We start from the raw sequence: 26,710 nt of genomic DNA, 5'->3' as shown, positions 1-26,710 counted from the left end.
ACCAACAGAAGCGCCGCGTCAGACACGCTTCTGGTGTGCAAAGAAAGAGAAAACGCCACGCAGCCGCCCCGTGGATGACACGCAACAGAAACGCCACTCACACCACGTTGCCAGCCGGTTGGGGAAGCTTCTTGAAACACTTACGGCAAATTGTGTGGGTCTTGTCAACTACACGATTGCCATCCTTGTTCTCCACCGGGTAGCTGAAATGTTGCCATACTGCTGACTTAAAAGTTGGACCTGGACAGGAAGGATAATTTTGGGAGTTGGAAGGGGTGTGTCGCGATTCTGCCTCCTCACATCGCGATACAGGTTCGTGGACCTGCGTATTGCGATTTCGATTTCATATCGCATATCGTTACAGCCTTAATATATATATATATATATATATATATATATATATATATATGCATCTTTTAGCCTTTCTTTAAGAAAAAAATGTCTTGACAATGTCACAATGCAAAAATACTTCAGTTTCCTTTTGCAGTTTTGTTTTCTTATGAATTTGAGGTGAAATATGACCTGTTTTTGTCAGATTCATAACAGACAGTGGATGTTATTCTATCATCAAGTCAATTCGACTCCACACAACACTCAGCGCGTCTTTATATTGGAGGTTTGGGCGGTGAAAGAGACACCTGACCCCTGGTTGTGCAGCGTTTCTAATCACATCCCATCAGAATCCCAACAACAATATCTCAGGTGTGGCGGAATATCAAACACAAGTGGTTCTTCCTGTTAGAAAAGTGCCGCATAGAAAGAAAAGCTCCGTGCAACACTTTCAAATCCTGCTGAAAGAGCAGAGACACGGCAAGAGCGTAGAAAACCACCAGCACTTTGTAGAAAACATCTAGCTGTACGTCTGAAGTAAGTTGAGATGCAAAAATAGATCTGATACAGAAAGTCGCAAGAATAAAGCAAACTAGTTCACTACAGATGATGTGAAACGACTACCGAGTGTGTGCGCGAGTGAGTGAAAAATCATTAGTCACAATTCATCTGCTTTCAGTGGAATACATAATACTGACGAACATGGCATTGCCGTGGTGTTGCAGCAAACGAGCATTCAATACTGCGACACACACACACACACACACACACACACACACACACACACACACACACACACACACACACAGCCCCTGCACCTAAACATTCTGCATTTTTATTTTCTCCAAAAAACTCATCCTGTGTGAGTTATAAGGATTTTAGACATGGGTAATGTCCTCATATTTCACCCTCACCTGTAATACCCGTGTCACACCCATCTCATTATACACATTTGTGTCCTGATATTTCACAAAAACACGCGCACACACACACACACACACACACGTCACTAATCCCAAATGGTTAGAAAACGGTAAACATTGCATGGTCGTTCTGGTGAGCGATGGTGTTTGGAGCATCCGGATGAGACGATTGTGGTGTTGTGGTGATAAAGCCGAGGGAGAAAAAGCTCAGGCGTCCCTAATGTCCTCCAGCGCGGGGCTGCGGTACAGGTACTTCCAGATGGCGTAGTAGTGGATGGCGGCTGCAAGCGCCACGAACACGTGCCAGATGGCGTGAGCGAAGGGAATCACGCCGTCAGATTTGAAGAAGACCACGCCCAGGCAGTAGACCACGCCTCCGAACGCCAGCTCCAACAGCCCGTCGGTGTTACTCTGCTCCAAAACAACAACCAAACACAGGTACGGACATGAACATCAAGCTTTGTTTTTACACATTTTATTGTCTAGGCGACAAAAATACAAGCCGTAGTCCAACACAGATGGTGAAATGTATTTAAACTGTAATTAAACGGTTAGCACTTCAATGGGTTTTTGGTTAAATGCCTGAAATAAGGCGTGTGGTTAACACCAGATCAAGATATTTTCACGTTTTATTCTACAACCAGGGCTGAAACAGACAAACACACACAGAATAATGTCTAAATGCCGGTCTTTTGCGAGTATTCGTGAAAACACATTTCTGTTGTGAGTGAAAGTAAACAGTTGAGAAAGAAAACGCACGTGTAACAGTGTAATGGATCAGTGCGTCAGGTCTTAAAGTGACAGCAGCCTAATATTCCTGCTGTCAAATTATAAGATAATATTAAAAATATCTATAAGGCAGTTTTTTCCCCATGGTATTGATGTCAAAAGTGAGGCTAGTGAAAATCGACAGTGGCTAACCAGTTTCTGAAATCATTTCCTATTTGGAGGCTCAAGGCTGCAACCTCTAGCGTCAGTCGCTAGAGCGTCTCTTGAGGTCAGGGGAGTGAGGTTTACTCGCACAGCAACTTCTACTAGCTATATATATATATTTATTTTAATTTATTTTAATTTATTTATTTTATTTTTCGGTTTTATTTATTTATTTTTGTTGATTGTTTTGTTTTGTTTTTTTTAAATTCTGTAGCACTTTGAGATTTTGTTTAATATAAAGTGCATTATAAATAAAATGTATTATTATTATTATTATTATTATATATACTATAAATGTCTTTGTTATGTTTGTGCTTGAAAATAACTTACTATCCTTAATTGGTCTTTTATTGTGGATTTTAGGCTTATTTTGAGGAGGAAGTAATATTCTGCACATGCATTTGATGCAAGTGTGTTTTTATAGTTCAGGGGCCTTTTGCACAAAACTAGGATAAGGGATTAAGCTGGGATATCTTGGTGATCCTGTCATCTGTATGCAAAATTTTGTACACCGCTGCTGTGTAAACATATACCTGGAACACACACTCACACCAAGAACGATAACTTTATATTAGCGGATAAATAGAGCTAGGATCACCAAGACATCCCGGTTTAATCCCTTATCCTAGTTTTGTGCAATAGGCACTGTGTGGTAATCACTGTAATGTGACTGCTAAACTTTTGGGGACAAAACAATCCCGCATCTGTAATTTAACATGAACAGTATGTATGTTACTAAATTGAAATCTATAACTATCCCTGCGTCCCAATTCGCACACTATCCATACTATATAGTATGCGAAAGTAGAATTAGTATGTCCCAAATCGTAGTATGTTGAAAAGAGTATCCCACAGATACGCGGATGGTTTAAGATTTCCGGTCTGAATTCGAAGTATGGACCGATGGGCACTCTAACGGCTGATATTGCCCACAACCCACTGCGAGTTGGACGAGAATTCGATTAGAACTACAAACGCGGATAAAAAGCGTTAAAAAACTACAAACATGACGGATGTGCGAGTCCAACGGTTAAGTAGAGAAGTTTGGATAAAGGGTTTGAGTGATCAACTATAAGTATTTAACCTGACGAAAATATATTTATTCAGCGTTGTGCACATTATATTTCACCTGCAGCAGCATTGAGGACTTTTGTAATGACTTTTAAATGCATTATTATATTTAAACTGCAAACACACGAGGAGAGTCTCTGCATTAAAGACCCACACATGGCAGATCAACGAGCGGCTACATTTCTCTCCGATATGGTAGGATGTTAAACTCAATGTGGAGGATTTGAACTGACGATGATTGACAGGGCAGTTAAACGGTGACGGGATGCACGTAACTAAGCGACAGAGTCCGTTAAAGATGGCGAAGTAGTCCCGAAGCTTGCATACTTTTCTGCTACACACTCAAAAGTATATACTTTTTCTTCACAAAAAGAGTACATAGTTTTAGGACATCGTATAAGTAGGCGAATTGGGACGCAGCACGTGTTTCTTTTCATATTTCATGATAATGGCGCTCTGCTCTCGGTTACCAAGTAGAGTAAGCGTATCACATAGCGCCATCTGCTGGTGAAAATAAGCACTACAAGATTGCTCCTTTAACCTGCATCTGCTGTAAGTTGGTTGGGTGCTTTTTAAAAAATATAAATATCTGTAGGTTGTTTTGAACAAGCAGTAAAATGCGGACATTTCCGGCGATAGCTCCAGTCGGGGAACGGACACCAAGAACCGGGAAAACCACTAGCCCCAGTGGCTGCTGAGCAAAAAAGTTAAAGGTGGTATAAGTGTTATTTCAAAAATGTTCTAGTAAAAGTGTCTCGGACCGAGTCCCAAAACAAACTTGTAGCCAATCAGCGGTAGCGATGAGCGATATCGCTTATTTTGTTTTTGATACGGTACTGATAATTTCAAGGACAGAATGGCAGATACCGATACGATACCTCATGACCAAACTTTTAAATTATTACATTTATTAAATCATTAAAAAGGTATTTTAACCTTCAATATGCCTTAATTGGAATATTTTCCAAGCCGGACAGTGTCACTGGTAATGCTGCCTTCACGTGCTATCGGAATTATCGTAAATACGAGTTTCCTAGGTAAAAATTGCACATGAACGCCCTCTGATGCGTTCAAAAGTATGAACCTGGCGTCCTCCATTCTTTCCGACAACAAAGCACCTGAACACAACAAGCTCGTATCCACGACTTCTGAAGGGGGAAGTAGGAAACTTCGAAAGCATGTGAAGGCAGCATAAATACCCGTTATTATGTGGCCTTCACGTGCTATCGAAGTTTCCTACTTCCCACTTCAGAAGTCGTGATTACGAGCTTGTTGTGTTCAGGTGCTTTGTTGTCGGAAAGAATGGAGGACGCCAGGTTCATACTTTTGTGCGTCTTTGGAAAATGTTATTTTAACACTATAACCATTTCAGTCATTTCCCGGTCCCAGAAAATCAGCGAATCACCGGCAAACACTAGCAGCACAACATGAAAGCATATTGTTTATCATCACATTCACAATAAAGGCATAATGTAGACAATAACGGCTGCTTAAAGACTAAAATGGGAATAGTTTTCAGCCACACATGATCCTATTGTATAGCTACTTTTACCACACTATCTAGATAGTCAGCTTGCTCACTATTCTGGAATTATGGTCAACTAGATGCGATTTTCGATGTGTTTAAAATACACAATATACTTCAAATGATTATTAATTTATGTAAATATGTACTACTTTAAAGACAAGACAAGACAATTAAATTGTTGTGGAAAAAAACTAATAAAACACCTGCTGCCACAGCAGAAATTTGTCTCCCATCTGCCATTTTTGACGGTTATGCCACGCCCATCTCGGGAAATTGGGTATGAAAATTATTTCCGAACTTCCCAGTCGTAAACACGACACCAGAGGGCGTTCATGTGCAATTTTTACTTCGCAAACTCGTAATTCCGATAGCACGTGAAGGCATCTTTTATTGTCGCTTTCATCCATTGATTCCGCCATGTTTCTCACGGACAAGCCCCCAACTCGTACAGATCGGGGCTTAAAGAAAATCCCCAATTTCCCACTGGTATTTACGACTTCGCGGTGGCGTTCATGTGCGTTCAACTGTCATACCTGTCAACACTCCCGTTTTTGCCGGGAGTCTCCCGTATTTCAAACCCATCTCCCGCCCCCCTCCCGTTTTGTAATTTCTCCCGGAAATCTCCCGTAATTTGTATGGCCCAAACCTCGTTCTTTGAATAATCACAAATGTGTTATTCCAAGGTTGTTCAGTTGCCAGATCTTGTATGAAACGGGGACTCATACAATCGACACACTGCACAAGTTTCAAACCCTTTGTGGCCTCGACCTGGCAACCTAGTTGCGCTGTTGATATCTGCGCAGGGCGCGGGAAGTTGAATCTAGCATCATTAGTAGAAACCATGGCAGAAACGAGAGAAGACTCCACTGGTAAATATTTATTTTCTGTAATCCCCTGACTTACATTATATGATCAGGTGTTTATTCATGCAAATGCTTTTAAACCATTTAAGAGCGACAAGACAAAGAGAACGTGCTGTATGAAAAACTCACACAACGCCCAGATTCAAGTTCTATTTCGCGCTTTAACAAACAATAACACACACAATTATGCCAATATACCAGTTTTGTTAAGTTGCTTTGTAAGAGCAGCCTTAAAAAGTTAATTTAACATCTTAAATGAGTTTAAAGAGGTGTGAGAAAGGCTACGCATCATGTGCGACAGCGGAAGATCTTTTAAAGTGACAGTAACCACTTATAATGACAATGTAAAGAACAAAAGTAATTGCTCACTAAATATGCTCTGCTCTTGACTAAATAACTTCAGTGCCTTTAATAAGGATTAATCTATATATAATTCATAATGTATGTAGTGCAAACTGATAACGTATTTTTCCTACTTGTTAAGTTCTTGAGCACTGGTACAAATGAAATGTATTATGGGTTTATGTGAGTGATTTTTGTTTTTTAATTCACTTAAATTAAAAGTTATATTTTTTGAAGCTTAATAAATGTTAATGTGTTATTTCATTTAAGTGTGAATTAAATATTTCATAGAGACATCAGAAGCTGTATTACTATCAGTGATACTGGCCTAAAAAGATAAAAAGATTCCCTTAAACAAATTTTTATGTTGTTTCTACATTCATTTGGAACTAATAATAATAAATTTTATTTATAATGCACTTTATATTAAACAAAATCTCAAAGTGCTATAAAAAATATATATATATTTGTTGCACTTTGAGATTCTTCGGAATGAAAAGTGCATTATAAATAAAATCTATTATATATATATATATGGCAATTAATTAAGATGAAATCACAGAAAAAAAAATCTATATAGTTAATTAAAAAACAAAAAAACGTATTAATATATATATAAAAAAATATGTATTAATTTTAGATTTTAAAGCATCTACCCCCCCCACCCCCCTCCAGAAATCTCCCGGATTTTGATACTCAAATGTTGACAGGTTGACATTATAAATAAAATCTATTATATATATATATATATATATATATATATATATACATATATAAACTCAGCAAAAAAAGAAACGTCCTCTGACTTTCAACTGTTTTTACTTTCAGTAAACTTAATGTGTGTAAATATTTGTATGAACACTAAAAGAGTCAACACCATAAGACATAAACTAAAAATGTTTTACAGACATGTGACTAACAGAAATAGAATAATGTGCCCCTGAATGAAGGGAGGCTCAAAATCAAAAGTACCAGTCAGTATCTGGTGTGGCCACCAGCTGCTTGAAGTACTGCAGTGCATCTCCTCCTCATGGACTGGACCAGATTTGTCAGTTCTTGTTGTGAGATGTTACCCCACTCTTCCACCAAGGCACTTGCAAGTTCCTGGACATTTCTGGGGGGAATGGCCCTAGCCCTCACCCTGCGATCCAACAGGTCCCAAACATGCTCAATGGGATTGAGATCCGGGCTCTTCGCTGGCCATGGCAGAACACTGACATTGCTGTCATGCAGAAACTCATGCACAGAATGAGCAGTATGGCTGGTGGCATTGTCCTGCTGGAGGATCATGTCCGGATGAGCATGCATAAAGGGTACCACATGAGGGAGGAGGATGTCTTCCCTGTACCGTCCGCAAGGCATTGAGATTGCCTGCAATGATAACAAGCTCAGTCCGATGGTGATGTGATATACCACCCCACCCCCAGACCATGACGGACCCCCCACCTCCAAATCGATCCCGCTCCAGAGTACAGGCCTCGGTGTAACACTCATTCCTTCGACGATAAACACGAACCCGTCCATCACCCCTGGTGAGACAAAACCGTGACTCATCAGTGAAGAGCACTTTTTGCCACTCCTGTCTGGTCCAGCGAAGGTGGGTTTGTGCCCATAGGCAGCGTTGTTGCTGGTGATGTCTGGTAAGGACCTGCCTTACAACAGGCCTACAAGCCCCCAGTCCAGCCTCTCTCAGCCTATTACGGACAGTCTGAGCACTGATGGAGGGATTGTGTGTTCCTGGTGTGACTCGGGCAGTTGTTGTGGCCATCCTGTACCTGTCACGCAGGTGTGATATTCGGATGTACCGATCCTGTGCAGGTGTTGTTACACGTGGTCTTCCACTGCGAGGATGATCAGCTGTCCTTCCGGTCTCCCTGTAGCGCTGTCTTAGGCGTCTCACAGTGTGGACATGGCAATTTATTGCCCTAGCCACATCAGCAGTCCTCATGCCTCCCTGCAGCATGCCTAATGCACGTTCACGCAGATGAGCAGGGACCCTGGGCATCTTTCTTTGGGTGTTTTTCACAGTCAGTAGACAAGTCTCTTTAGTGTCCTGCGTTTTTAGAACTGTGACCCTAAATGCCTACTCTCTGTAAGCTGTTAAGGTCTTAACGACCATTCCACAGGTGCATGTTAATTAATTGATTATGGTTAATTGAACATGCATGGAAAACATTGTTTAAACCCTTTACAATGAAAATCTGTAAAGTTATTTGGATTTTTACCACATTATTGTTGAAATACACAGTCCTGAAAAAGGGACGTTTCTTTTTTTGCTGAGTTTATATATATATATATATATATAATATATATATATATATATATATATATATATATATATATATAGCAATTAATTAAGATGAATCACAGAAAAAAAATCAATATAGTTAATTAAAAAACAAAAAAACGTATTAATATATATAAAAAAATATGTATTCATTTTAGATTTTAAAGCATCTACCCCCCACCACCCCCCCACCCCCCACCCCCCTCCAGAAATCTCCCGGATTTTGATACTCAAATGTTGACAGGTATGGTTCACCTCGTAAATACGATCTGCACGACATGACTTGAACGCCCCATTAATCAGCAGTAAGGGGCGTGTCTACTAATGATGGAGAGAAGAGATCGCTCGTTATTCAAAACACACGACACATGACGGACATTAGCCGAGCATCGGGAGATGGCAGATAATAAACATGTGGAAGATGTCTATGGAGCAAAATCAGCTTAATAGCGGAGGAGAGAACTCAAGGAACGGGAATTAATGCCGGAAATAGGACGATAGGTGAGTAACATTGGTTGTTTCGTTTCACTGAACTAATTTCTGGCGTTTGCTTGAATATGCTCCTGCTCGCTTGTTATTGTATTGTGGTTGACTTCGGCACTTGCGGTCGAGCCACTGTCTGTTTCAAGCGTCGTGTGTCCGAAAAGTAAGATGATAAACTCCCAATATATGTTTGTTTGCTTTGGGTCCTCTTTTCGTGTTCGCTATAACTCTCTAATCTTGTCATTATTGTAATATGTTGGATAGTTGGACTGTCGTGCTCTTGCAATCGAGTTGTTCATGAGAACTGTGTGTGTGTTTTTGGGAATCGCTAAGTTAGTGTTTTAGTCAAGAACAAGACCAGACCAGCACTCATTAAATTCATAAAGATCCACATTACTGCCTGAGAAATAACTTCCTTTTAATCAATAAACAATTAGAAAATATAGAGAGCTGTTATACCAATCCAATGAAATCATTAACACAATTCATCTTTGCACTGGTGGTGGTACAGATGCAGCATCTAAATTGCAAAATGCATAAATGTTGACTGTTTTCATTTTTAAATGTATTTTGTTTGTTTAAAAGCAATATAAAGTTTGCAGTCATGCTCACATTTGTGAAAATAGCTCTCTTGTGATAGGCTATAGCTTCATTATATCACATGTTAAAAAATATTAGAAATCCAACGTTTGTGCAACAATATCTTGAATTTTTTTATCTTTAATTTTCTTTAATAATTAAAATATCTTTAATTTGTATTAATTCTGGTTATTTGACACAATCCCTCATTTCTGAACTGGCACAAATCTAATTACAAGTTATTGATTGCATCTGAAGAAGCAAGTTTTACATCCAATCACATTAATGATGTTAATAATTAAATCAGACAATGCACGGGCAATTTAATGATATCCCAGCAGCAGTTGTGGTCTTCAAACAAAACCGGAGAGAGCGATCAAAATAGGGCGAGGCCCTTTTGGGGTAAGGGCATGTTCGTTTTGGTTACCGGAAAACTCTTACCCCCACCTTTAATGTTTATAATCACACTCTTGCAAAATATTCCAAATCAAACTTTCAGGGAGACTTTTTAATTAAAGCTGCTGTCCGTAAGTAACTATCATATTAGGCCATGGGAACAAACAATTTGTGAATGGAGGTGAAGTGACGTAACTGACACTGGTGGGTCACATGACAACATGGCGAATGTACTACGTCCAGATAGCATTCATGCTACATAGACTGTGATATATTTTTTAAGCAGTCGTGAAGTAATTACTTGTACCTTTCTATGCAATTTCGGATGCAGCCATAATCTTGAACAAGAACTGAGCACACACACACACACACACACACTCACTCACACTCACCATTGATGTCACCACTAGTGCAGGAAAGAAGCCCATGGTCAAGTAAAATGCCAACTCCACTAATTTATACCTGCACAAACACAAAACACAGACTTTATCATCAGACAAATTAAAAAAAATAAAATGTCTAGTTTGTGAATGCTAAATTATCTATTTTGTCAATGCTTAATACACATATATATTTATTTGAATAATATTTAGATTTTATTTTATAAAATAATAATAATATTTAGGTTTTATTTAGTGCATGTCAGCATCCAAGGCTATTTTGATGGCAAATTAAAAAACACAAATCATATATCTATATCCACACTTCAAGATGCTATCAGTTCTACATTTAAACAAATATAATTGAACACCTAGTGCATGTCAATGATTACTCTTGGCCATAGTTAAGATGCGGCGTCAGATACAGTATAAGACGTTAAGTTGAAGTCAAGCGTACTTTTCGTGGTAGTTAAACACATAGATGGTTCCGGCGGCCGCCATCAACCAAACAAACCAGCGCATGTGAGCAGCGAGCGGCCCGAGCTCCCGGAGATTGAGCCTGCAGGAACACACACACACACACACACATTAGTGCTGCACTCATCACAGAGGAATGTGTGTAACCATCACACACACACCCTGATCCATCCCTTAACCAGCATCATGACAAAACCGGCAATGCTTGATTATTTATAAGGGGTAGCATGTAAAAATGACTGATCTTCGTGAAGTGTCAGACGTGCCATTCTTATAGCATGTAAATATTGTGGTAAATGAGTATGGTAAATCTTTCAACGGCATGGTGAGATGCACATCAGATCTCAAGTGGCCTATTACTACAGTAAGTGCGTGTAAGATGTGTAACACAGACAAACAGCATTCGTGTGTGTGTGTGTACAGCGCTGAACTTGGCTCATTAGGTTATATTTTAAGAGTCGGAACTTGAGTCCATTTGATAAATGTTAAAATCACTGATAATGCGGTTAAGCTAAACGTGAAGATGGTAGCATGATTTACGCATGGTTTCATCCCATTAATTAAAGATGCCCCGTGACAGGAGTTAAACCTCACTTCACTTCTGTGCTCTTTAGCGCTGAATTATTCACACTCGCAGAGGAAAGTGTCCAAACGCTGTCAAAACAGACGGCTGGATCAAAAATGCTGTGCTACCAGATCACTGACATTACAGAACATCGTCGAAAAGAGACCATTAATGCGTGTAAAATGTATTTTTACACTGACGTCACTTCCGCAAGTACAAGATGTTAGATGGGAGGTACTGTTGAGAAATGAGAGAATGCATTGACTGTGGATCAGAAGTCACAGCAAAGACTTTTTTTTTTCCTTTTCTTTTTTTGATTTAAAATATTTTAATTAAATCTATTCATCAAAAAGACTTTTTCCCCTCAAACATATGATGGGTTTTCAACAATGATAATAATCAAATGTTTCTTGAGCACCAAATTAGAATGATTTCTGAAGGACTTCAGGGCTTAAGACACTGAATTACATTTTAACATTTATTCATTAAAAAAAAACACGTATTTTAAATTAATATTTCACAATATTATTGTATTTTTGATCAAATAAAGGCAGTCTCGCTGAGAATAAGAGACTTCTTTCAGACAGATAAAAAAAAAAAAAAAAAAATTACATATATATATATATATATATATAATATAATATACATATATAAATAAACAAACCTGGACATGTTTTAAAGTAGCAGTGATTTTAAATATGAAATCAGTGAATCTGTGTAAAGAATCCGTACCAGGGTGTATAAGAAGCAGCAATAAAGAAGTAAATGACGACTCGATCACACATGTGGAAGCAGTGCTCCATGTTCCTGAAAGACAAAAAGCACAGGAAACCATATGAGACACAATTTAAAGTAGTCGCTCTAGAGTTTGTGTCCACCAAAGACTTGCAACGTGCAGATATGGTGGAATAAGAGGGCAGTTCACACACACGCTACATTTTTCCATTGTAAATACACACTAGACAGACGTCTTTAACCGTTGCGCTCACATCTCGCGTCTTTTGCAGCATCTCGCGCAGGAGCGTCACGTCTTTTAGTAGGGGTGTGCATGAATATTCGATCTGTAATTAATATTCGAAAACTAAAAATACTTTTCGAATTTTACTGCGTTGATTTGCTGGCTGTAATGCACTGGATCCATGATAAATCCCTCTAAATCTCGCAGTTATAACTTAATGCACTGGGTGGCGCTGTGGAGCGGGTAAATAAGTTTAGTGTATTTGATCACAATGTCATCATCTGTCTCAATTACTTCGATGAAAATGATCTTACAAAATGAAGTTACTTTTGAGGAAATCAATTACTGAAACAAGAGTTATCATAATAATCACCACAAACGAGAATCCATCCAAACGCCAGCCGAATGAGGACCGAGTCCATCACTGCGTTCAGGAGTGCTGGTAAGCCCATCTGTCCCCCGAGTGAGAGAACTTATGATGGCAAAATGTTCTCGAGACAAATGCTTCCTTTAACCTTGTGTGTATTTGACAGCGTTAGCGCAGTAAGACTGTCCAGTAATCGTGTGTTTGACAGACGTTTAGTGCGCGCCCTCAGAACAGTGCATAAGTACGCAAATGAAATGTTTAACCGGCTTTAAACACAGCCTAACGTTGGTGCGTATGATTGGATATTTGCTCATATCAGCGCGCAGACTCACACGCACACTCAAAAAGAGCCGAAATAAACTAAGAGAAATGGAAATAATTAATTAAATGCAAAACCGAACGGTTCAATCTAGGGATGGCGAAAACTAAACATTTTCTTGACCGACCACCGAGCCTCATTTGCCGGTTGAAACCGGTTAACCGATTAGTTTAAAATATGCTGCGCTATTTGAAATAACAGCCGTGAGCCGCGCGCTCTCTCTCTCTCTCTCTCGCACACACACACACACACTGTCCTAGCGCTGCCGCCTCCATCCACTCACGTCACTTTTTTAAAATCCCCCACAGCCCGAAACATGAGTCCCGCAAACGCGCCGCAGAGGAGCTTGTTTGTAATCGGAGGACAAATGGCTCCTTAGTTTCGAAATGGTTTGGGTACAAGGTGATCGCGTTTAATATAAAGGCATTTGTCTAGCGTTAGAAGCTCATTTGAAACATTGCCGCGGCTCATTTAAGAAAATGACAGCTCTGAAGAGACGCCGCTTTAGTTCGAGGTAGTGCTAACAATAATAAAGAAAGATGATCAACACCTTATGTGTTACCACTGAAATGTAGATGTAATATATTTCCAAATGTAACCCATCTTAAGCGAAATGCAGGCTTCATACTGTCGTCGGCCCTGGCTCTAACCTTGAGTGTTTAAGCCTGTTTACTTTTTGCAAACCTTGTGAGCGCGCAAACCCAAACGCTGTGACCTCACGCCAAATGTTTTTATTGGTTTATTAAGTACAAACAGGCGAGTTATGAAAAATTGAGTGCGAGGGATATGTTCACTTCACACAAAAAGATTTTTGTATATATATATATACACACACACACACATACATATGTATATGTGTTTATGATGCATATCTAGTGTACATATGGATCTCTATATATATTGTAACTACATTGTATATTATTATTGTTAGTGTAGTATTATTTAGTGTATATTTGGTTAAATATAGTGTGTATTGCGGTGTAAATAATAGCGAGTCACACTGTGTATATTATTTATTGTTTAATGTTCCTGCGCTTCATATGTATCTGATGTTTGCTGTAATAGTCACGCCGAGATGCAGGACAATGTTGCACAGAACTGCACCCAAGAATTTCACCACTTTAGCAATTGTGTATATGGTTGCGTGACAAATAGTGATTTGATTTTGATTTGATGAATTATGCAAAGCTCAAAATATAGAAGAGTGCAAACTTTATGCAACGTCATGAGAACAGAGTTGCACAACTTATTCATGCAATTTCAGAAGGGACTCTTGTACAATGTTAAAGGTGCACTATGCAGCTTTCCGTCCACTAGAGGGCGCCTATTCAAAGCAAAGGCGTAGTTAGATGACGCCAAGTGTGAGCGCAGCATCTTGGGACATGTGGTCCTCACCTCATAGCCGGAGAGAAATAGGGCAGAAATCATGTTGATGGATGCGGTTATTAACGTCACTGTAGTGTAGTGAAGCAGACCAGGAGCGAGTGTTGAGGAGCTGAGCACGGCCGCTGGAGCGATTGTTACACAAACACACGGCTCGCGAGCACCGGGACTTTTATTATGACGGGACGGGACACAGTCGCCGGGCGCCTGCACTGATCCGCTTTTCCGGAGTATAAGGTAAAGCAGCTCTGTTTATCATATTAGATACATTTAAGTGTGTTTAAAAGTATGTTATGACTTTACTCTGTGCGTTCGCTCGACGTTGCTTGTGACATGTTTACACTGCTAAGAGAAAAGCGCTTCTGCAGAATAAAACTGAGGGTAATGACGCGATTGACTGGCGACTCCCTCAAACGCTATGCTGACGCGTCCCGGGGTCCTCGGTTAAAATAGCAATTTTCTCACAATTTACAAATAGTAGGAAACATTTGGGATATTGTAAGAACTCAACTGAACAAAATATATAACACTGGCCTATTGGTTTTTGGATATTTTACTGCAAAAATACTACATAGTGCACCTTTAAGACATTCAAGGCGTTCAATCTTGCCTTGACATGTAACTCTGCAGTGAGTGTGTGGTGAGCGTCAGCTCGATGTGAACCGGCAATCATACCTCATGTGGCTCTTTTTCCAGGAAATGATGTGAAAGACAGTGGAGACGAGAAACAGTGCGATCAGACCCATGCCGTAGACCCAGGCCGTGATTCGCTCCCAGCGGTCATCTGACAGCCGGTGTAACAGGGCCATTCCCACAAACGCCGGCACGATCAGGAGCTGGAGGGAATTAAACACAGACCATTGTTTGGGGACAAAATACACATTTTAACTCGTTCCCCCCTGTAGGCGTTTTTCATTTTAATTTGTTTTTAATCAGGGCTCGACATCAAGCATATTTATGTTTACTTCGGACAAGTAAATCGGTCATTCACTTGTCCGAGTAAAAATTTTGCTTGTCTGGAAAGTTTTTTTTTTTTGTGTGTGTGTTGTAAATATAATTTGTTTATGAAGCAATATTCTCACCGGTGTTCAATTAGCTTTGGCATATTTAAATCTGCATATGTGATATTTTTACCTTTTATAAAGGGCATTTCCCCCTAATCTTATTATTAAATATATGCTATGCTTCAGGTTTTCCCTAATTTTAAATTTGATCAATAAATTAAACTAGAATAAGACTCTATAGGGCTGTTGCCAATCAAATTAAATAACCGCATTAAATGTTAAGAGATTTGTATTTTTGAATAAACAAGACATGTTGGAAAGTATGTTTAAGGATGAAACTAAACCATCAGTAGATGGCAGCAGGTGAGTCTTAATGAGTGAGTCATTGAGTCATTCATTCAAACGGCTGATTCATTCAAGAATGAGGCAGTCGCTTACGAACAGGTTATTGAATATTTGATTCAACTGATTCATTCAAACACTGAATCATTCAGTAACACGCTGTTGCTGTGAGAGGCGTTACGGTTCTGGTGTTTTGAGCTATTTTCGCTGCCGAACAAAAACGGTCAATATTGCATCTAAAATGTAAGTGGCAAAATGTTAATTAATTGTTTATGGAACGGTCATATGAATCTGTGTCATTTTCAGTCGTGATGGAAAACAGCACACTTGGTTGTGATGTTTAACTGTATCGTGTTATAAATATAAACTTAATTTTGAATGTTTACCGCAGTTTCTCTATGTGAGCGGCGCTCATTTGTTTAGATTTCGGCATCAACAGCACGACCTTGTTACCGTTAGTTCATTATTATATAATTATTATTATCCACTAATGCATCGATTCTCAAAGTGTGGTACGCGTAGCACTAGTGGTACGCAGACTCCCACTAGTGGTACGCGGAGGAATCACTGAATTAAATCTAGCTGTGATGGGAAGAGGTGGAGGTGGATAAATTATGAAATGCTGTGCTGTAGTTCTTTCTTTCGCTAGTCCAACTATTGTTCGTTCTATTACAACTACAAATTAGACCAGAATGCATCTTGTATTGCAGCCAATCAGCTTTCGTGTTATTGGCACGAGCCTCTTTCTGATCGTACCCCACCGACGCATAAAACAGATTTTATTCTTTAGCTGACCGTTCTTGCAGTTCCGCGATAGTGAAAGCAAAGGCGAATCTCTCACCATCTTGCATAAAGACCAAATAAAAGTATAATATAGCCGATTGCACTAAAAGAGTTAATAACAGTGATGTAAATGACGAACTCCGATGTCAGACTGCGTTTGCTGCCTGTCAGCGCTCGCGCGAGTGTATTGGACGTGTTTTTTTTGGGGGGGCTTATTAGCATACTCTTGAACGATCAAATACACACATTATGCATATGTCTATCTGACTTGAGTAAAAAAGTTTGGTAGGTGTGAGGAAGTTCTGGATCTGGGCATTAGTAAGTTCTCAAAGTGGAAGCAAACTAATATAGCTTAATAACAACACAAACGGGGAAAATAGCACACTTCAAGCACTGTTTGTAGATATGTATCTTTATGTTTTATTAATTTGTCCTATTCTGACAATAGCCTATTGTCATTTGTTAATAAGTAGGCCCTATATATTTTATTAGTATTACTGACCAGTTTACTTGATTACTTAGTTACTTGAAAACTTTTTACTTCTATTAAGCAATTGCTTATTGCTGTGGTTTACTTGTAAGATTTTAATCATATTTCTGAAGGTGGACTTTGAATCAGGGTATCTGCAGGTTTCACCAAGTCAAATGTAAGACTTTTTTTGACCTCTTCAAGACCATTATGAATGGTCTTAAAAGGCTGGTTGATGTTAAAACTGTGCATTTACAGTTTAACAATAATAAATATACTTATTTGGAATAAACTGCCTCGTTTTTTAACTTTATTTAAATAGTTAGGCCTACTACGCTACTGTTTTTAAATGTTGGTCATTATGGTGGTACTTGGACAGAAACATATTTTATGAGGTGGTACTTAGTGTAAAAAGTTTGAGAACCACTGAACTAATGCTCACCACTTAATTAATGCAGAATCATTCTTGCATTTTGGTGATTTGCTAGTTATTGTTTTGTTATTGGCTATTTAATCAGCTTTACCCTCAGGCAATTAAAATTCTCTTTCACTTGCCCCTTCAAGAAATCCACTTGTCCTGGACAAGTGTTAAAGGTGCACTATGCAGCTTTCCGTCCACTAGAGGGCGCCTATTCAAAACAAATGCGTAGTTTGATGACGCAAAGTGTGAGCGCAGCATCTTGGGACCTGTGATCTTCACCTCACAGCCGATGGAAAATAGGACTCAGGCAGAAATCATGTTCATGAATGCGGTTATTAACGTTAATGTAATTGGTAAATGGACTGCATTTATATAGCACTTTTTAACAGACTCTATGGCCATCCAAAGCGCTTTACATTTTGCTTCACATTCACCCATTCATACACCGACGGCGATGTAAGGCGCCATCCAGCTCGTCGGGAGCAGCTGGGGTTAGGTGTCTTGCTCATGGACACGTCGACACTTGGTCAGGTGGAACCGGGGATTGAACCACCAAACTTTCGGTTTGTAGACAACCTACACGAGCCACTGCCGCCCCTACTGTAGTGTGAAGCAGAGCAGGACCGAGTGTTGTGGAGCTGAGCACGGCCGCTGGAGCGATTGATACACAAATACCTGCCTCGCAAACACCAGGACTTTTATTATGACGGGACGGGACACAGTCGCCGGGCGCCTGCACTGATCCGCTCTTCTGGTTATGATTATAAGGTAAAGCAGCTCTGTTTATCATATTAGATACATTTAAGTGTGTTTAAAATGATATGTCGTTACTCCGTGCGTTCACTTGTTCACACTGCTAAGAGTAAAGCGCTCCTGCCAAGCGAAACCGAGGGTAGCGCAGATATGACGCAATTGACAGGCGACTCCCTCAAACGCGGGAGACAGGTGACTTTAATGTTAAGCCCTGTTTTATGGTTGCAAGTACTATTTTAGAAGATGCTTAATAGGGTTCCTCACCATATAACAGTGGAAACATGGCTTGCCTGAAAATCATGTCAATGACGGGAAGCGCTGTGTCATAAATTACATAACATTCCATCAAAGGTATGGAAAGAGTTAAAGGTATGGAAGGTGATTTCAAAGGCTAGCAATAGCAAGCTAGCTTTGAAGGCATTAGATCTCACCCTCCCTGGGGGAAACAAAAGGCTCTCCGAAGCCACACCTCCTACGAAACCCATGACAGACCAAAGGGTCAAACAACATTCTGCTTTTAGCTCTTTGCGGTTCTGTTTTTTTTTTTTTTTTGGCATAGCAGTTTGTAATGAGGGTATATAAGGAACGTCCTTTGACAGGCAAGTACGGCACTGTATCATCCCTCGGACCAAATGCACTGATTGGATGATTTTTTTATGGCCCTACGCCTTCATAAGACGATATACATATAGACCACTTAACTTAGGGATTGCTATCAGGATGTGAAGAGACTTTCAACCAGCATAACAAAATGTTTGAAGCAAATCACCTGCCCTGCCTTTAAATAACTGGCAGTTTAGTCATACATTTAAACACTTGTATATGAGGAAAGTATCACAAATAATGATAAATGTGTAGTGTACATCAAGTTTAACCAATCAGGGCCGGTGAAAGGAAGACCAGTTAATCAATTTGCCATCTTTAATGTTGGTGAGACTCAACATAAGTAATAAAGGACCAGATTTTGAACCTGTAGCTGTATATTCAAGTGACCGCAATGCCAAAGCGGCCTGACGTTGCATGATTTAAGAGTGGGGAAACTCTCAAAACGTGAATTACAACGGGACTATACTACACCAGTCCTGGCGTCCCGCATCAGGGGATATTTTAAACCATCCAGACTAGTGTACACAGCCTTAATATCTGCTGGACCTAGGGATGGCTCGATACCACCATTTTGGCTTCGGTACGGTACCACAACCTAATAACGAAGTACCGATATTAAATCGATACCACGCGGTCTGATATTAGCGCGGGTATATTTCGCAAGAATGAGTACAATTATGCAAGTTTTGAGTTTATAAAGTGGAAAATTACCACAAATGTTTATTAGTAAATTAATCAGCAAAGCTTATCACATCAAATCAGTCATTTGAAAAATTTCTTTTGAGAAATAATTTCAGCAAAAATCTCTCAAAATTAGCAAATTGCTTCTGGTTTTAAGACATCGCACTACACTAAAGCACTCTGCATAATCCGATTCAACATTTCACGCTCGTCTCGGGATGGATAACGGAAATCATTTGAACATGCAAGCGATTTTATAGCATTTCGTAATAACAGTTACAGGAGATATGAGCTCCTAACAACAACACACACACACACACACGCCTGTAATGTCCGTCTTTAGTGAGTATTCACATAAACACAGTCGGTTGTGTCTAACGCGGATGTAAATTGTGCTCTAGTACGCGTGCAAATATTATGAGATCTGAATGTCATTGGTTGAAACGAAAGCTGGAGATTGTGATATTCGATCTTATGTTAGGCTGTGTATGTGCGTAGATCAGTGTAAAAAGAAAATAAATGTCTAAATGAGATGGTTTGAATGATTCACTGACCTGTCGATCTCTTCAGAAGTCTTATGGGTCCTGCACACTGTGCGATTTTTCAAAATCCTTTGCGAATGTCCCTTGTCAGACTGTACGAACATGATCCCCGATGTAAGCCATGTCACACTGTAAGATCTCAGTTGGCATTGTCAGACTGCACGATAGTGACGGCGCGCTAAAAACGGACACGCACAAGAAAACTCGTCCGGAGTTTTATATCATCAATGAATGAGGCGTTCGGTGATGGTGAGCTGCATTACACGCGGGGCTGAAATGCTGGCTACAAAGAAATCTCTAGCACTCGTTTTGGTCATAGTTTGTCTTGAAAAACGGAGATATTTGACTGTCGTCGTAGGAGAAGTGCAGGATTGTGTGCCAAATCTTCTGACACTGCCAAAATTTCATCTTAAACCGGGTGCAAACTGTGCGATTTTTGGCCACGATTTGGCCGTCTGGGACAAATTTAGCAAATCCTAAAATATTCCTCAGATCCTAGGCTAAAATCTGACGTCTTTGGTCGTTAGTTTGACATGTTCACCGGCAGCCGATTTAATGAGCGCTGCGATCAAATTTTACCTCAGACGAAATTCTGGCAGTGTCAGAAGATTTGGCACACAATCCTGCAGTGTGACTTCTCCTACGACGACAGTCAAAAATCTCCGTTTTTCAAGACAAACTATGACCAAAACGAGTGCTTGAGATTTCTTTGTAGCCAGCATTTCAGCCCCGCGTGTAATGCAGCTCACCGTCCCTGAACGCGTCATTCATTGATGATATAAAACTCCGGACGAGTTTTCTTGCGCGCGTCCGATTTTAGCGCGCCGTCACTATCGTGCAGTCTGACATTAATGTCAACTGAGATCTTACAGTGTGACATGGCGATCATGTTCGTACAGTCTGACAAGGGACATTCGCAAAGGATTTTGAAAAATCACACAGTGTGCAGGACCCATGAGGTAAAATTTGATCGCAGCGCTCATTAATCGGCTGCCGGTGAACATGTCAAACTAACGACCAAAGACGTCAGATTTTAGCCTAGCATCTGAGAAATAATTTAGGATTTGCTAAATTTGTCTCAGACGGCCAAATCGTGGCCAAAATTGGACAGTGTGTACCCGGCTTTAAAGTCAGGATAGTGACAGATGCTTCTTGGCTAGGTTTGATGGTTCTTCATCAGTTTTATAAGCAAAGTAATTACAAATTTCACTTCTACTCCTCTCTTTATTAATTTGTTTTGGGCATCTTGAGTGAGATTCAATTGCGTTATCCATTTTGTTCATCTGTTGTTGTCACATTTGCCGGTTGTTTTGGGTCAGTTTGTGTAGCGCGATGCCATCTAGCGGTGAACTTCAGAAAAGCAGCATATACCGAAATGTTCAAGATCATGATATCGTACCGTTTTAAATTAAATATATATACTGGTATTTTTCCAGTACCGGTATACCGCGCATCCCTAGCTGGACGTGATCCGTTTTGACTGTGGAAAGTTCTGCATTGCGTTCCAAGTACTTTACAAAATATGTTGACCGTATATGTCCGAGTATCGTACAAGTAAATTACAACATTTTTGGCTGTCATGGTGTGCTTGAACATCTGCTAATTACGACCAAAATATATATTTTTTTTACATAACTTATGTCGTACACTTTTGACATTGAAAACGATGCATGTGTTTTTCTGAGGGTTAGTCATCTTGATTTATTGCTGTTTTAACATAGTTTCTACCTGGACATTTGTCATATTTGCTAATTCTCTTCAAAGGGATAGTTTAAGTGTTACGGTTTTAGCCTGGTCGTTCACACCTCAGACTTGCAAAAAGACTCTATAAATGGGTGTGTAAAGCTGTGGAATAGGTGAGACAACAACCAATAAAACACAGACCTACAACATGCTCATTATACAGACATGTGAATATTAAAATATGACCACCGAGAACAGAAAAAAAAAGAAAGTTGACCAAAAACTAAGATATTTTGAAGACTATGGATATGAGAAACAGTTGATGGACCTCATTGACTTCCATAGTTTTTTTGACCCTGATATGGATGTCAAAGGGGGCCATCAAGTGTTTGGTTACTGATATTCTTCAAAATATCTTTTGTGTTCAGCAGAAGAAAGAAAATTATGACAATTTTCATGTTGGGATGAACTATTCCTTTAAAGAGATCAAGCAGATATAACAATGTCCAGGTAGAAACTGTTAAAACGGCAATAAATCAAAATGACTCGGAAAAACACAGGCACCGTTTTCAATGTCCACAGTAAGAATAAGGCAATTTAAGTGCCAAAAGTTTCATTTTTGAGTGAACTATTTATTTAATGTATTTATTAGCCCGTGTTTAATCCGTTTTCCTGGGAAATTGACTTGTCATTATTTGGTTTTAAGGAGATAAAAATGGTCCTTAACCTTGATTAACAACACAATATTATTTTTGCTGTTAATGTTTGGACGGGTCTTTCTTGGACTTGGTGCACTGCACTGTAAAAAAAAATATTGGAAAGATAAGTAACCTGGTGGCCTTAAAATTGAGTTCATTGAAATTAAAAATTTGAGTTGATACAATGAACATTTTTGAGATTCGACAACCTTTATTAAAATATTATTAAAAGATTGTGTAAGCATTTTGGGTATTGTGTGCTTTATTTGTGATGACGCAGCCAAATTGTGCTATTTTCATGATTTCTCACATTATGTGGTTCGGATTCAATAATATTTTGAGTTTCTATTTATTAAACAAATTTCCTTCATTGTATCAACTCACATTTTTAATTTCAATAAACTCAAAATGAAGGCAACCAGGCTACTTACTTTTTTAAGATAAACCAACAAAACATTTTTACAGTGTGGGTTTTGGAGAGCGCTGGTATTGTGGCCACATGTTTTTACATTATTAATTTCAGAGTTGGCTCATCCTTTTGAGAGTGAAATTCAACCAATTTCTAAGAATAATCCACCAGCACTTGATAGGACGAGTCAAAAGAGCCCACCCTCGAGTCTGTACGACCTTCTGATCCGAATCATGTTAGTCTAGAAAAATGTTAGTCTGGAGCCCTGGCATGACATCTTCATGACTCCACATGAGCCTTTAGATGGATTGATCTGCTTGTGTCAGTCAAAGAATGAATGTTGGTTACCGCATGGGTGTAGCAGTTGGCCGCGTGCTCATAACATGTGGGCTGGTAACGGCAGTTTGCAGCCGCCCGCGTGTTCATAAACCTGAAACACAACAAACACTGCTTACTATCGTGAGCTATAACGTCTATAAACACGTTTATATTTCCGTTTAAGATACATGACAAACATAAATGTTTCACACTACAACATTTCCACGTGATTAAAAAGCTAATTACACGGCAAAAAATGCTCTTCTTATTAAGTATTTTTTCTTGTTTTCAGTCCAAATATCTAAATATTCTTAAATCTTAAATGACTTTTTTTTTTCTTGTTTTCTGGGGAAAAATATCAAAGTACGTTTTTGCCTAAAACAGGCAAAATTATCTGCCAATGGGGTGAGATACATAATCTTATTTCTGTTTGAGACGGAAAACCGATTTCAATCAGAAACGAGATTATTTTTCTCACCCCATTGGCAGATCATTTTGCCTGTTTTAAGCAAAAACTCACTTCATTTTGATTTTATTTTCCAACAAAACGAGAAAAAGTATCTTATGTTGTTTTACTTGTATAGTAAATGCATCTTGATTTAAGAATTGTAGGATATTTAGACTAGAAACAAGACAAAATTACTAAGTAAGAGGAGCATATTTGTGTAAATGTCTCTTATCTTAGACACCAGCCTACACTGCAAAAAAAATGCTATTCTTACTTGGTATTATCCTGTTTTAAGATAAAAATTATCTTTCAAAATCTAAATATTCTTACATTAAGAAGCATTTACTAGTCTTGTTTTGGTTGAAAATAACTCAAAATTAAGTGAGTGTTTGCTTAAAATAAGAAAAATAATCTGCTAATGGGGTAAGAAAAATCTTTTCTGTTTAAATGAAGATTATTTTGCTTACCCCATTGGCAGATTATTTTATACCCACCAAAAACTCACTTAATTTCAAGTTATTTTCCCCCAAAACAAGATAACATTTTCCTTATGTAGTAAATGCTTAATGTAAGAATTGTTTTGTGATATTTAGACCTAAAACAAGACAAAATTACAAAGTAAGAGGAGCATGTTTGTGTAAATGCTCTTAAAATCTCTTTTATACTTCTGTAATGCACAGACACCAGCCTACACTGCAAAAAAATGCTTTTCTTACTTAGTATTATCCTGTTTTAGGTCCTAAATATCTAAAAAATTCTTACATTAAGAAGCATTTACTAGACAAGCAAAGGTTTTTGTCTTGTTTTGGGTGAAACTAACTCAAAAATAAGAGATTTTTTGCTTAAAATAAGAAATAATCTGCTAATGGGGTAAGAAAAATAATCTTGTTTTCTGTTTAAATTAAGATTATTGTGCTTACCCCATTGGCAGATTATTTTAAACCCACCAAAAACTCACTTAATTTCAAGTTATTTTCCCCCAAAACAAGACAAAAGCGTTTCCTTATGTAGTAAATGCTTAAATGTGAGAATGTTTAGATATTTAGACCTAAAACAAGACAAAAATATTAAGTAAGAAAAGCATTTTTGCAGTGAATAACTCCTCATTCAGAGCCGTTTTTGCAAAGATTCAGAGATGTTTCGGTCCTGTCAGGTGTGTTTGTTCGAATGCTAAACTCCTCAACGGATGTGGCAGGGAAGTCAAACAAGGAGGCGTCTGATGCAGTGGTGCGTGCTCATTACACACACACACACACACACGGTCCCTCCCTCCATCCCTACACCCATGCAGACGAATCCTGACACTGCTAATGTTCGGAGAAGAGATATCAGACTGACACGAACTGAGATAAACCCACCATCAGAAGAGCGCAGGAATGGGTGTTCATATAGAGGCCATTAGTATGCATGCACTATGTATGCAAAATCTGATCTCTGAATAGTGGGAGCATAGTCAATAAACATCTTGACTGGCAGGATCAGTTTCTGATCCGTCAATACCGCATGCATCTACATGAGTGACAGATAATGCATCAAATCTCTTTTATAAAGAGATCAGAGAGCATGCTATGAAATAATAAAAGCATGATCAGATTGCAGTGTGATATTCCAGTTTATCACAGTGAAGCTGCTTTAAAACAATCTGTAGCGTGTAAAGCACTATGGACATAAAGGTGACTTGGCCTGATCTTTGCATTAAGGTCTGACCACTAATTAGAGACTATACAGTCAACAAAACATTCGATCTGTTATACACCACCTGGCCAACAAAAAAAGTTGCAGTTTTGATTTAAATTAGCAAATGCTTAAAGGGTTAGTTAACCCAAAAATAAAATGTCTGTCATTAACTCCTCGCACTAATGTCGTTCCACACCCGTAAGACCTCCGTTCATCTTCACACACAGTTTAAGATATTTTATATTTAGTCTGAGAGCGTATGCACACTATACTGTCCATGTCCAGAAAGGGAATAAAAACATCATCAAAGTCGTCCATATGAGACATCAGTGGGTTAATTAGAGTCTCTTGAAGCATCGGAAATGCATTTAGGTCCAAAAATAACAAAAACTACGACTTTATTCAGCAAACTCTTCCTTGTTTGTGTTAAAACCTCAAAGATTCAAACGGTTGTGAATCAGTGAATCGATCAATGATTCGGATCACGTGCCAAACTGCTGAAATCAACTGACACTGGCGATCCGAATCATTGATCGATTCACTGATTCACAACCGTTTGAATCTTTATTTGAGGTTTGAAGACTTTGAACACAAACACAGAAGAGAAGACAATGCTGAATAAAGTCCTAGTGTTTGTTATTTTTGGACCAAAATGTATTTTCGATGCTTCAAGAGACTCTAATTAACCCACTGATGTCTCATATGGACGACTTTGATGATGTTTTTATTCCCTTTCTGGACATGGACAGTATAGTGTGCATACACTTGCATACGCTCTCAGACTAAATATAAAATATCTTAAACTGTGTCTGAAGATGAACGGAGGTCTTACGGGTGTGGAACGATGGCGAGGAGTTGTTGATGACAACTGCACAGTGTATATGCATGATCTTATCTCCAAACAGAAAGTCAATAAAAACTCTTATTGGCTTGATGCACTGAAATAAAGCATGACAACAAGATTATATGCATGATCTGATCTCTGCGTTAAATAAATAAAAGGTCTGATCTCGGATTAGGATATGTATGGTATGGAGTCAATAAAAGCACATGCTCTGCTATATATATATATATATATATATATATATATATATATATATATATATATATATATATATATATATATATATAATATATATATATATATGCATGATAATTGCATCAGGATGAGGCTGTATGTCAGTGCACAGTCTGAGATGCATGGTCTGACATCTGGAAATAGATGCACGATATATTCAGCATATAATTTCTGAACAAAAAGACAATTAATGAGCATTAAACATACAGACAACCATGAGAGACAGATCAGACAATGCAGTGTAACGTTAACGTTACTGCTTGCTAACTGGCTGGTTAGCCTCTGTACTCACCTCTGGAAACTATTCACCCTCTTCATCTCGCGAATACACAAATAAAAACAGAGCTGAGATCAGGAAATGAATCGGATGATTAAAATAAATCAGATGTCCGAAGCCTGCGGCAAAATCCCCATTCACAAAAAACAATCCAAGACCGAAACAAAAAGCGTCCGTGCCACCATAACGACTCAAACACACCCTAAATCATCCATAAGAGACCGTTTCGTCACATCATTCCCTCTTGTGTCGGATCCGTCTCTCTTTCTCTACCTTTGACCCTCTTTCTGTGACTATCAAAAGCCGGAGACGGAGTTGTACATTTTAAGCTTTTTTT

The 26,710-nt window shown here is 38.8% G+C and overlaps 1 protein-coding gene and 1 pseudogene across 3 annotated transcripts; both read right to left on the bottom strand.

Annotated features, from left to right (window-relative positions):
• Nucleotides 1-392: 392 nt before the first annotated feature.
• Nucleotides 393-26,710, bottom strand: mmd (monocyte to macrophage differentiation-associated). 3 transcript variants are annotated; one of them, XM_067456316.1, is made up of 7 exons: nt 26,389-26,710; nt 22,924-23,005; nt 14,860-15,020; nt 11,890-11,964; nt 10,573-10,674; nt 10,128-10,197; nt 393-1,667 (listed from the first exon to the last, which is right to left on the bottom strand). In XM_067456316.1, exons 1-7 carry the CDS (start codon nt 26,412-26,414, stop codon nt 1,461-1,463), a joined length of 723 nt encoding a protein of 240 aa, XP_067312417.1. In that variant the 5' UTR covers nt 26,415-26,710; the 3' UTR covers nt 393-1,460. The 3 variants fall into 3 exon arrangements, with proteins under 3 accessions (XP_067312417.1, XP_067312418.1, XP_067312419.1); XM_067456317.1 differs by having other exon boundaries at nt 393-1,664; XM_067456318.1 differs by lacking the exon at nt 22,924-23,005.
• LOC137089408 (uncharacterized) lies at nt 7,277-8,235 on the bottom strand (annotated as a pseudogene).

The sequence above is a fragment of the Pseudorasbora parva genome, chromosome 2, assembly GCF_024679245.1.
Source record: "Pseudorasbora parva isolate DD20220531a chromosome 2, ASM2467924v1, whole genome shotgun sequence".
NCBI classification, from domain to species: domain Eukaryota; kingdom Metazoa; phylum Chordata; class Actinopteri; order Cypriniformes; family Gobionidae; genus Pseudorasbora; species Pseudorasbora parva.
This window is presented reverse-complemented; position numbering and strand designations above follow the sequence as displayed.

Excerpts from the sequence above, each read along its gene's own strand:
- mmd (XM_067456316.1), bottom strand. The coding sequence starts at position 26,414 with ATGAAGAGGGTGAATAGTTTCCAGAG. Across the intron at positions 23,006-26,388 it reads AGGGTGAATAGTTTCCAGAG|GTTTATGAACACGCGGGCGG; the intron begins GTGAGTACAGAG and ends GTTGTGTTTCAG. Across the intron at positions 10,198-10,572 it reads GTGTTTAACTACCACGAAAA|GTATAAATTAGTGGAGTTGG; the intron begins GTACGCTTGACT and ends GTGTTTGTGCAG.